The following is an 11906-nucleotide window of genomic DNA, read 5'->3' on the forward strand; positions in this document are numbered from 1 at the left end:
TTTGAGGTTTTGGTTTATGCTCAGTTTAACTACAAAAGGTGGCTAAGGCTTGTGTATGGTTAATGCTTGAAAGTGGCTTAGGGTTGGCTAAGGCTTAGGTAGTGGCTTATGACCATGGCTTAGGTATGGTTTAGGGTTTAGTTATGGTTTAAGGTTTAAGTATGGTTCTTAGGGACCATCCATACCACATCAGGTTGCTAGCCTAGGTGGAGTATCTATAGGTAGACATTGGATTCACACTAGTTTGGCCTACTTGATCTGTAGATATATTCGCATTGTTTCTTGTGGTGTGGTCCACTTTAGCTTTGGATATGCTTCATTTTTGGCTCAAACCCTAAAATACGCTAGAAAGTGCATGGATGGAGAGGATATACCACATACATTCACGATGGGCCTGGTAAAGTTTACTTAGTAAGATAAAGCATATTGAGTTACTTAGTACACAATTTGCTTCCACACTATCTTAGGCATAGAGTTGGATCAGTTCGGCTAACAGCTTACCTCAGCACAAATTCGGCTCGACTCAATTCGGTCAATAACTCGGGCTAGCTTGACTCAAGTTTAAGTTCAAGCTTTTAAGTTGAGTTTGAGTTCGAGTAGGCAAGGGTGCAAGCGGCAAGGGTCGAATGATGGTCGTGGTAGGGTTTCGACGTGTGGCAGCTAGTGGTGGTCACGATAGGATTTTGGGATGATAGTTAGGGTTTTGGTAATGTGGGAAGAGGTTTATGGGTGGTGGGTTCGAGTTATAGTGCGGCGGCAATGGGTGGTTGGTTGGGTCAATGGGTGTTTGCCACAGTCAAGGAGTTCGGGTGGTGGGTTGGGGTTTCGCCAGAGTTGGGGGTGGCATCAATGGAGTTGGTGGTGCACGATCGAGGCTAGGGTTGAGGTTGGTGTTGGTGTAGTAGCGGTTGAGGATCACAGCTGTAGTAGTAGTGGTGATGGTCGAGGGTCACAACAATTGGGAAGGAAGAAGAAGAGAGGAGTGGGTTGTGATAGTGCAACATGAAGAAGAGGCAACTAGGAAGACGAAGAAGGGCAGCTAGGGTTTGGATTAAGTTAGCGACGGTGACCAGAAAAAAAGTAATGGGTGTTAGGGTTTGTAAAACCCTGGCTAATACCATATAATTTTCATTAAGCTAACTAAGAGATTATGGGAAAATTGCATAATTTTCCTATTTCATATCTTGGTTTTATGAATATGAATCAGCTTAAAGTTCTATTTTACTCATGTATGTGTTGCAAGGTGAATTTAAGAGCTTGGATTGAAAAATGGTACTACAAGCATAGATTTGATGCTCAAGAATTACCAAGGCAATGGATGGATCTTAGGAGATCAAGATTGAAGAATTTACATGACAAAGATCCAAGAAAACTAAGTGAGGAATGAAAAGAATCGAAGATTTGAAGTGAAGAATCCTAAAATTGTTCTAAAAAAGTTTATTCTAAAACTCTGAAGTTTATTTTGGAAAACTGCATATATTTGAGGTGGTTTTTAGAGTTTTCAACTTTGTACGAAAGTTGGAGTTCCCCATAGGGCTTCTCAAGGCTTTCCTAAGTATTATTCAAAGCATTCAAGAGCAAGATTTAAGATTTTTAAGGGGTTTTCAATTTTATTTAAGTTTTATAATTTTTTTTTCTTTTAGATCTTTTCTATTTGCATTTATTTCTTTCTTGTTGCTTTCTTTTTCTATTCTAATTATGTTTTTCTAAGTTCCTTCTAGCCTAAGCTAGAAGGGAAGTGCATTAGTTTAATGTTTTCATAATTATGATGATTAATTGTTTTAATTATGAGAAGAATGGTATATGCATGTTATCTATTGTTTAGGTTTAGTTTTTTATCTTCATATGAGATCCATATGTTTCCATCATATGAGATCCACATTGATGGATAGGTTTATCTTAGATCAATCAGATTTCCTAAATAGAAAAGGTTTTCAACCTACTACATTTCTTTGATTCACTATCTCATTAATATTGAATTCTTAAAATCATTGGTGCTTGAGAATATATATCAATGGTGCAAATCCATGATTTTCTAATCTTTTATATCATTTATTAAAATATTTAAACTATTTTATTTTCTAATTAGGCTGACCATAGTGCTCAGATCCTAGTTGTGTTATCCAAGTCATAATGATTTTGAAACATTAACCTATGTGTGGAACTTTGAAGCTTGTGTGTTGTTTTAATTCAGTTGAATTACATCCATTCAAAACTCCTAAAATCAAATCATCAGTTTAGTTTTTTTTTATTACTTAGTTTGTTTTGCATTTGATTTTCTCATTCTCACAATTCATCTCCCTGTGGGATCGACCCTGTATTCACTTGATATTACTTACAAACCTCTACACTTGGACACAATCAATGAAAAAAATACATTCTCCCTTATTTATTTATATTCACAATGCCGTGTTCTAATATGATAGTCCGTAGGACTACCTAAAAATACAACATTTTCTACTTCAACACACACACACACACACACACACACACAAAAAGGTATTTAAAATCGAGCTGAGTTGAGCTGAACCGAACTAAGTTGAGTTCAAGTCAAGATCGGCTCAATTTTTTTTATCTCAATAAAACAGCTCAGCATAGCCTGAACCTAGCTCTCAATCCTAGTCAAACCGAGCTTATTTGAGTCGAGTCGAGCGAGTTAACCGAGCTAGCTCGATTCGTGCCAGCTTTACATGGAGTCTTAAAAAAGAGAAAAATAAAAGAAAATTCTAAAGAGTATACTCAAGTTTTCAGTTTGGACAAGTGGGCCATGTTTCCATGATTCTAACCGTTGGTCCCTTAGCCTCACATTGAATGGACAATCTTAAGTGGCATGGTTACTTAGAGGGTCTATTTTGAGTTGATTATATGCCACTTATACAATTTCTCATGTACACAAATTAGGTACTATCTCTGCCAATCCCCAACTCAGCATGGTTGGGGCTTTGAGGGGCTACTATGATGTATGGTTTTATCCATAACGTCCATCCATTTCCCCATATCATTTAAGGTTGTAACCCAAAAAACAGGCAAATCCAAGGCTCAAGTAGACCACACAATGGGGATTATATGCTTACATTTGAAAACTTATTAGAGCCATAAAACTTTTGGATCAAGCTAACTTTTGTGTTTTCCATTCATTCAGGTTTATGCCACCTTATGAATAGGTTGGATGACAAATAAACACCAGGCCTTAAGAAGGTTTCAACGGTGGGCGTCATTATAACCACTATTTCCTACGATGCGATCCAATTAAGCCTTGTATTTGCCGATTTTTTTAGCCCACCCTATAAAAAGATATGGAAAAAAGGATGAATGATGCAGATAAAACCCATGCATCACGATGGGCACCTCAGTGACCCGACCTGTCATAAGCTCGAGACTAGTGGGGTAGTGACCAGTTCACATCCATTACTCAAGTAACAAATAAATATCATGGTGACCTTAAGAAGGTTTCAATGGTAGGCATCATTGTAACTGTTGCTTTATCTGATGTGGTTTGCTTGAGCCTTAGATTTGCCTATTTTTTAGCCTACACCGTGAAATGATAAGGAAAAAAAAAATGATGGATGATATGGATAAAATTGTTGTACCCTATTTTTGGCTATTTTGAGAAAGCCAATAGGATGGTGACGTGTGGCATTGCATGAGTAATAGGAAGTGGACAAAAAGATTTGGAGTGTTTTTTGCGAGATTATACTTGGCGTAAATTTAGTTCTACACATCAGTGGATGGTCAACAGAGTTTTGTGGTCGATATACAATAAACGCGATCAAGTTGTTTAAGATATACAAGACGACCAAGAGCAACATAGCCTTGGCCGATAGATGTAGAACCATAGTAAATAAAAACATACTAAAAAGTGTTTTAAAGAATAAAAGAATCTAGAAATTACGGCTTTTGGATTACTGTAACCATTGCAATAATATAAGAAGAATCTAGAAGTATACGACGTGGCAGAAATTTATAAATAGTAGAAGAATGTGACAAAAAAAAGAAGATCATTTCAAAAAAATCAACCAACCAATAACAATCTATCAAATCTATCAATTTATCTTTTATCTCAACTTATCTTAGGATTTACGGTAATTCTTAGCAATAATCTTTAGGTGTAATCTAAGCTTACATTCATACGCTGGATTTGTTCTTTATCTAATATCAAGTAGTTCTTTAAGAGATGCATTCTTATAGTTGTTTTCCCAGTGATTGGTCATGATTTTTTTTCTTTTGTTTGATTTGCGCTGGTATTTCAAAAGTTCTTTCTCATATAAGAAGCAAAGTAATCCATCTTCAAAAAAAAAGAACCCCACTTTGATTATTAAGTGGTTGATCTTCTTGTAATAAACTTCCGTAAATGGTTAAGTGATGGATCTTCTTATAATATGATAATATAAGGGGTCGTTTGGCACCGTGGATTGAAGGGGGTTTCCAACCCCCTGGTTGTTTAGCAGCATAAAGTAACTGGGGGTTTTAAATCCAGGGGGTGCCCAATCCTGGGTTTGCAATCCACGGTGATAGCTTAGATTACACCTAAAATCATTTCAATAGTTGCAGGTGTAACATATGTGTCATTATACACTATCATTCTATTGGGCACATGGCCCACTAATAATGATCAGCACCGTCCAAACATTGTCCATGTGAATCAGCACCGGCCAAACATTGTCCAGCACCATCCAAACATTGTCCATGTAAATCAACGATTAAAGATAGTTGGTTAGTCACACATACATGATCTTGCGCTTGTGGCCCATCTGAGACTTGAAATTTCATCATTTTCAGGCAAATCATATATTTCAGTAGGCTTATCACAACCATTGTATAAAAAATTACGTATCTCACTAATTAGAGATATTAAAGTTGATTTAGTAATTAAATTCAATCCCTATAAATATACCACACACATGGGTACTTTTGGATTAAAGTTGATTCACACTAAGGTGCCAAACACTGGGAGCAAATCGAGGGGGTTTCCGAATCCACGGGGTTACAAATCCACGCTCCCAAACAGGCTCTAAGTATCTGCTTTGGGATTAAAGTTGATCCGTTTGGATGCATCCGCTATATCAATTCTGTCATACAATAGAAAACATACCGTGCGACCAGCAACAACTCATACATGACAGTGGCCACTCGTAGCCCCGGGCTTTCCTGAGCTCGGGACAGGTGGGGTAGCATCCAATCCGCCTCCATTACTCATCAGTTTCTTGCTGCCTGCGTACCAACCATCACACTCTGCCAGAGCATTTAAAAAATAAAAAGCCGAGCCGAGCTACGCCGACAAAATGCCGACCACTGGCCCAAACTTCCAAGAAAAGATACAAGATTCGTCATCGCTTGTCAGCTACTTGGACGAATCCAAACCGCTCAACCTCCCGCCACGTGTCGTGCTCTCAATGGGGAACCCGGATGCCGGCCAGAGACGCTTATAATAGGGAAGAAGACAACGCATTTGCTCATCTCTAATTCTGAGAGAGAAGCAAAACCATACCCAAACCTTCATCGCGACTGAAGAGAAATTACCGGAGACATCGAAATGTTGCCGGAAACTGACACTAACGAACTCAATCTAAAGGAGACGGAGCTGACGTTAGGATTACCGGGCGGATCGAAGAGCAGTGCTTGGACCGAGATCGGTGGGAAGAGCAGCGGGAAACGTGGATTCTCAGAGACCGTCGATTTGAGTCTTGGTAGCTCCGGGAACGAGCCACGTGGCAAGGATCATGGTGATCAGTCGACAAACTCGCCGAAAAGTCAGTTTTCCGATGCCGGAAAACCCCCCGCAGCTAAGTAAGTCCGGTAGACGAAATTCTCCGATTATTAGTTGTTTAGACGAAAATAACCATTCCGGAGATTCTGAAGAAGATGGATCTATTTTTCTTCCTCACACGTGTGCGGAATCAGTACCTAACGAGTGGGGCCTAGGTGAGCTGGCCTACCTAATGATGCCAGTCCGCTCATCAGATGGCCCATTGTCTGTGTTTAAAATGTACGGCCCACATCTAATGATGGAAGGACGTTCTCACGGTGTTTGCGCCCGTTGAACGTCCCGGATTCCTCACACGTGTGCCACGCCACACCTGTACTGCGAATTGCCTCGGCATTACAATCTGGCTTCCGAAAAGACATTACACCCTCGCACCGATGGAAATGATTTTTCTGATGTTGCCATGGTGGGGTAATTTTGTCATTTCCAGCTTTAACCAAAGCGGGCTACGTCCTTTCGAGGAGCGGATTAGGTGCGGCACCAGTCTCACCTAACACAGTGCGCCCCTGATCGTGAACCCAAATTGATGAATTGATTGTATATCCACACCGTCCATCCGTTTTAGAAGATTATTTAAGGGTATGAAACCAAATATTAAATAGATCCACAACTTGGGTAGACCGCACGACTGGAAACAGTGGTGATTGACCATTAAAAACTTCCTGTGGGCCAAAAAAGCTTTGGATCAATCTGATATTTGTTTTTTCCCTCCATCAAGATCTGTGTGACCTTATAAACGGGTCGGATGGAAAATGAACATTATGATGGGCCTGGGAACATTTTAACGGTGGATGTTCAATCACCACTGTTTCCTACGATGTTATTCACCTTAGACCTGGATATGTTTCATTTTTGGGTTCGTATTCTCCAACGAGCTGGAAAAACGGATGGACGGCGTGGATATACAATAAATATATCAAGGTGGGTCCCACGGCCAGAGACCCACCTAATCAGCTCCGTGGCTGGCTTTGACCAGTCCGCACATACGTAACGTGTGGCAAATCGAGCGGTGGTTCCTAGGCATTCCATTGAGTGGATCCGAATCAGCTTTTCATCTCCACCGTCGAATTGAAGGCTAACATTCATTTGCTGAATTCGAAGATCGTCGGTTTGGTTTATTTTTCAACTGTGGGGGCAATCACAGCGGGGTCCACTAGATGGACGGTCTGGATCCAGCATAGGACCTACCACGTGTCAGTTACTGGTTGACGAACGTCATCCTCACCTCTTCATACGTAAATTTGCAGGGCACAGGTGGTGGGATGGCCACCGGTGAGGTCTTTCAGGAAGAACGTCTTGAAGAGCTGTACATACGTAAAAGTAGCCGTAGACGGAGCACCGTATCTACGGAAAGTAGATTTGGAAATGTACAGCAGCTACCAGCAGCTCTTGAAAGCTCTAGAGGAGATGTTCACCTGCTTTACCATCAGTACGTATTTCCTTCGTATATTTCTACGATGTATTCCTTGAAAAAGTAACAAAATTGCCCCTTATTTGGTGAAAACATCAATGAATTTTAACTTAATGCCTAAAATACAAGGGTAATTTGGTCATTGTGCAGGTCAGTATCATAACGAGACGAAGCTGATGGATCCAGTGAACGGAATCGAATACGTTCCTACGTATGAAGATAAAGACGGCGACTGGATGCTGGTCGGAGATGTCCCTTGGAGGTATGCTCTCTTAAATTACTAAAATACCCTTCTTTTTTTCGTTGGATGTCCTTTTTTTTTTTTCTGAGGAATGGTTGAAACAACATTTTACTTCTGTACCCGAAATGCCCCTGCCATGAAATTTTACCTTTTAAGGCCTGGTTTTTTACTGAATTGGGACACACGATCCACTGGGCCCATGTGCTGAGATGGTCGAATTATTTGAACCGTCCACATTCTCCTTACTACCATACAGAAGCTCTCGTCCAATAATCACACTCCAGCGAAGATCCTAACCTTTGAATTTTAGAGTTGAATGTCTGATATTATTCTGTTCATTGCTTGATCGTTCTAAATTCATCGAGAGATATTGATGATCTCCTTCATCTGTTCAACATGTCTCTTTTGGTGGCCTGAATAGCATAGTTTATAACCTGGATGGTTCTCTGATCACTGGGCCACTCAGCTTGTGGGCCCCATTGGGTGTCGACACATGTTGGTCTTAGGAAAATCGATTTTTTTTCCCTATTTAGAATTGGTGAATCATTTATTTGATCGATTATAATGTTGGATCAGGAACCACAATTCTTGAATTTTGTAGATTTGTTGTTTGGTCGATAAATTCGAAAGAAAAAGGAATTCTTAAGTTAAAAGCAAAGTAAAAATGATTTGGCAAAATGATTGGATAATGCAGATATAATACATACATCAAGGAGTGGATATTCAATAGCTTCTCATTATAAGAGGGAGTTTGAAATAATGGGCTCACTTTTGTAGCCCACTAATAGTTCGAGGATTGGTGATGTAGAGCAGGTCGCGGACAATTTCATGGACAAGATGGATCAGAAAAGGCCTGGTTGATGATAGAAGTGATCCGGACCGTCAGACCTTAAATCAGGCATATCTCGCAATCCGAAATGACTTATTCAACGTACCACATGATTTTGGAGTAAGACGAGCTACTTTAGCCACCCAACCCCACTACGCCAGGTTGCCCACGCCGAATTTGCGAAATACCATTAAATCGACAATTGTTTCCCTATTTTAATTCTGTTTTTACTATAAATAGTAAGTTTTAGTTTGATTATAACTCTTCATCCGTTGGGCTTTAGGAGTTGCGCCCAACGTTAAAAGTGCTTAGAATAATTAGGAGAACAGCGTGGTGAAGCCAAATAGGACACTTACTATTTTTGGTCGAAAACCTTGCACACTAGCAGAAATCATGACCGTCTATAAATAATAAGTTGCGAATTCTAGGATTTTTAGTTTAGTTTGATTCTGATGTTTCTTCCATTGCTTAGTATCCCTATTTAAAGGGTTGTGAACTCGTTTATTTCATTCATCAATCAAATTATGAATTTTATAGAATTTATTTCTATTTTTCTTGCTTTTTTTCCTCATGGATTCAAGAACTCTCTGTGAGGAGTCCAGAGAAGCTCCATGAATTCAAGAGTAGTTATCCTTGAGGAAGATGGTGATCAACCTTATCACGTTCATCCCTACATCAATTGGCCATAGGCTTTATTGAGTTGGGCTTATCCTAATCGTTCATCTTAAATGAAGACTTTATATGATACTTGGTGAATTTTAAAGGATTTACAGTCTAAGCTGATGCAAGTGAGTCTCCACAATAGGGTAGGGTGGCCCATTACATGGAGTCTGTGAGATGCACAATGGCCATGGGGTGGGTCCCACTATGGGATTTGTGAGATGTGGGGTAGCCCATGGGGAGGTCTTGGTTGGTTTGCTTGGGAGGGCCAGGATAAAGGGATGTTCTGGTGCTTTTCCAACAGCTCTGCAGCTTTTGGTATGTTAGCTGGTACTCCTTGCATCAAGTGGTACCAGACCAGGACACCAATGTTCATGGGGTAGCTCAGGAGGTTAAGTCCATAACATGCAGAATTGCCATGGCATGGAGCCCATTATGGGACCTATGAGATGTAGTGTAGCCCATGGGGAGCAAGTTTAGGTCTCTGGATCTTTTGGTGTGTTAGTCAGTACTCCTTGCATCAAGTAGTATCAAAGCAGGAGACCAGTATTCAAGTGTCCTTATTGAGGTGTGAAGCCAGCACACCAATGCGCCTGCTATAAAATAGAGTTCTTTCACCGAACTTCTCGACCAGTCGAGGGGACTGCTCGACTGGTCGAGTGGGCCGCTCGACTCAAAGTCTAGAGAGTCATGTTTTTTGGCCTCGACCAGTCGAGGGTTACACAGATTCTGCGCGGATTTGGTGCGGACTGCGTAATTTTGAGGCAGTTTCGCAGAGGTGCGAAACGGAACTTTCCTAAACTATAAATAGGGGTCCTAGGGTTATTCTTGGGTATGCAATGGGTTTTTCTAAAGCAAGGGTAAGGGTTTTCTATATGTTCAAGGTGAGTATATTGCTTGTAATCTCGTTTTCTTCATAGTAGAAGTTTGCACCCATGGTTTTTTACCCTTGTTGGGGTTTTTCCACATATATTTTATCTTGTGGTTTGTTGGTACACCTGGATTCTACTTCTAAATTATATTTCTTCCTGTTTATCGTTTGTGGGTGAGACCGGAGATTGGATCTCGGTTCATTTGCGTTGTTGGCGTGCTGCGCAAGAGTCCTCACCGGTGTGTGGATGATGTGTCCCCTAAGGTCAATGGTTTGGATTACTGCAGTCAAAGATGAAAGTCAAATTGTGATAGAGTAATTTGCCATGCCATGCTATGTTCTTGACACCTAAGCATTCCTATTGAGTTTATAGTCTTGTAATGATATTAGAACTGATCTGATTCAGAAGGTTGCAAAACCTGCCCACTTTTAGTTACTACAAATAATAGCAATTGTGAATTTCTAGTAATGTATGTTCTTTTTAACACTAGAATTTTCAATTTCAGGATGTTTGTTAGGTCATGCAAGCGATTGCGATTGATAAAAAGCTCAGAGGCCATCAATTTAGGTAATGAAAATTTCCTTTCAAATGTTTGGAGTAATTTTATTTGGTAAAGACATGAAAATTGCCCTATTTCTAGATTTGTAGGACATTCATTCTTATAGTCTGTTTAGATTGGTAGAATTCAAAATGTAGATTCGGAAATAAAAGCGTCACATGCATAAAAGAAATCTAAATAACTTGTTTATTTAAGCATATATGATTTTCATGGAAACTTTGAAAGGTCAATAATAAAAAAGCGAGAGTTGTCCTTGAAAGATATGAAAATCCCCATGTCTTATAGGTTTTTTTATTTTCAATAAAGGAAATGGAAATGACCCTTTTCAAGGAAAACCTATTTACGCAGCTGCTTTTGTTTTCTTAACCGGTCCAAAACATCACATTTAAGGAAATTAATTTTCTTTCTATGGTTGAATCCTATTTTCTACCAACCCAAGGAAGCCCCATTGTGGAAATTCCGCAAATTGGGATAAAAAGCAGATAGTGCTACATTTACAGTTTCAAAACATACTTCTCTCCAAGCACAGCCCTTACTCTACAGAAGTTTAATTTATAGAAGTTTAGCTGGGACATTTACTTTGGGCTGCATTTGGATGCACGAGTGTATTGAATTGTCAGTTTAAGCCACAACTGATATGTTGGAAAATCATTCTACTAGTATTTATATCGATAAGTACAGCAGGATTGCAGTTACCAACATGAAAGTGATGTAACTGCAATTTGGTATACCAATGCTAATGAAGAAAATTACATTTTGGCTATTTCCATATCATTAGATTGATATTTGCAATTCCATCTGATAGTTAATCTAAACGCACCCTTAATCTGTATGGTTAGCAAATGAAATTCGTATACAAAAATTTATATTTGCGCATTTGCTTGTGGTGAATGCAGCTCCAAAGACTCCTCAGAGAAGCACGAACTTGGCATGATGTGGGGCCCGCTTTGGAGATCCACCTCCCAAAGACGAATACATGTACAGAGATAGTTTTTTCTCTTACCTGTGGGGGAGTTTTGGCTACATCCTATATCAATAGAAATAAATGAAAATATACATGTGATTATCTACACTATAGAGGAGCTTTCTGCAGTACACATGAAAGTCCAACTGCGTGCCTCACTGTGAATGGCCTATCGTACCCTAGGTCATCCACAGTGGGGCCCACCAGATGGATGGTCCAAATTACATCACCAACCAACCATACAAGCACTTCTTTTGCAATAGAGTAGTGTAGTCATTAATACGAGCTACTAACTGAAATTGGATATACAGAAAACAGATGTGTTTATGTTGTCATTAATAAGAGCTACTAACTGAAATTGGATGGTTAAGATTGTTCAATTTGTGTGATTTTTGGGCCATGTCTGTATACAAGAGGGCCAATGATTTGTATGATTAGTGCGATTTTTTTGTCAATGATAGGGCTGAGTCGGGTCCTGTATTTGAAGGCTGGCAATTGCTTATTTAAAAGGGCTAGTCCAGGCTCCAACTAGTCTAGATCTACACTAGCTCTGCATCAGAAGCCGAATGAGCCAGCCTCAATATCTCCATCTTAGCCTAGAAATAC

At 39.8% G+C, this 11906-nt stretch overlaps 1 protein-coding gene across 1 annotated transcript; it reads left to right on the top strand.

The window, feature by feature from the left end:
* The first annotated feature begins 5351 nt into the window (after positions 1-5351).
* Positions 5352-11408, top strand: LOC131255179 (auxin-responsive protein IAA1-like). Its single transcript, XM_058255879.1, has 5 exons — positions 5352-5787; positions 7012-7193; positions 7326-7437; positions 10283-10344; positions 11233-11408. Exons 1-5 carry the CDS (start codon positions 5534-5536, stop codon positions 11268-11270), a joined length of 648 nt encoding a protein of 215 aa, XP_058111862.1. The 5' UTR covers positions 5352-5533; the 3' UTR covers positions 11271-11408.
* The last annotated feature ends 498 nt before the right edge of the window (positions 11409-11906 follow it).

Source organism: Magnolia sinica, chromosome 1 (assembly GCF_029962835.1).
Source record: "Magnolia sinica isolate HGM2019 chromosome 1, MsV1, whole genome shotgun sequence".
NCBI classification, from domain to species: Eukaryota; Viridiplantae; Streptophyta; class Magnoliopsida; order Magnoliales; family Magnoliaceae; genus Magnolia; species Magnolia sinica.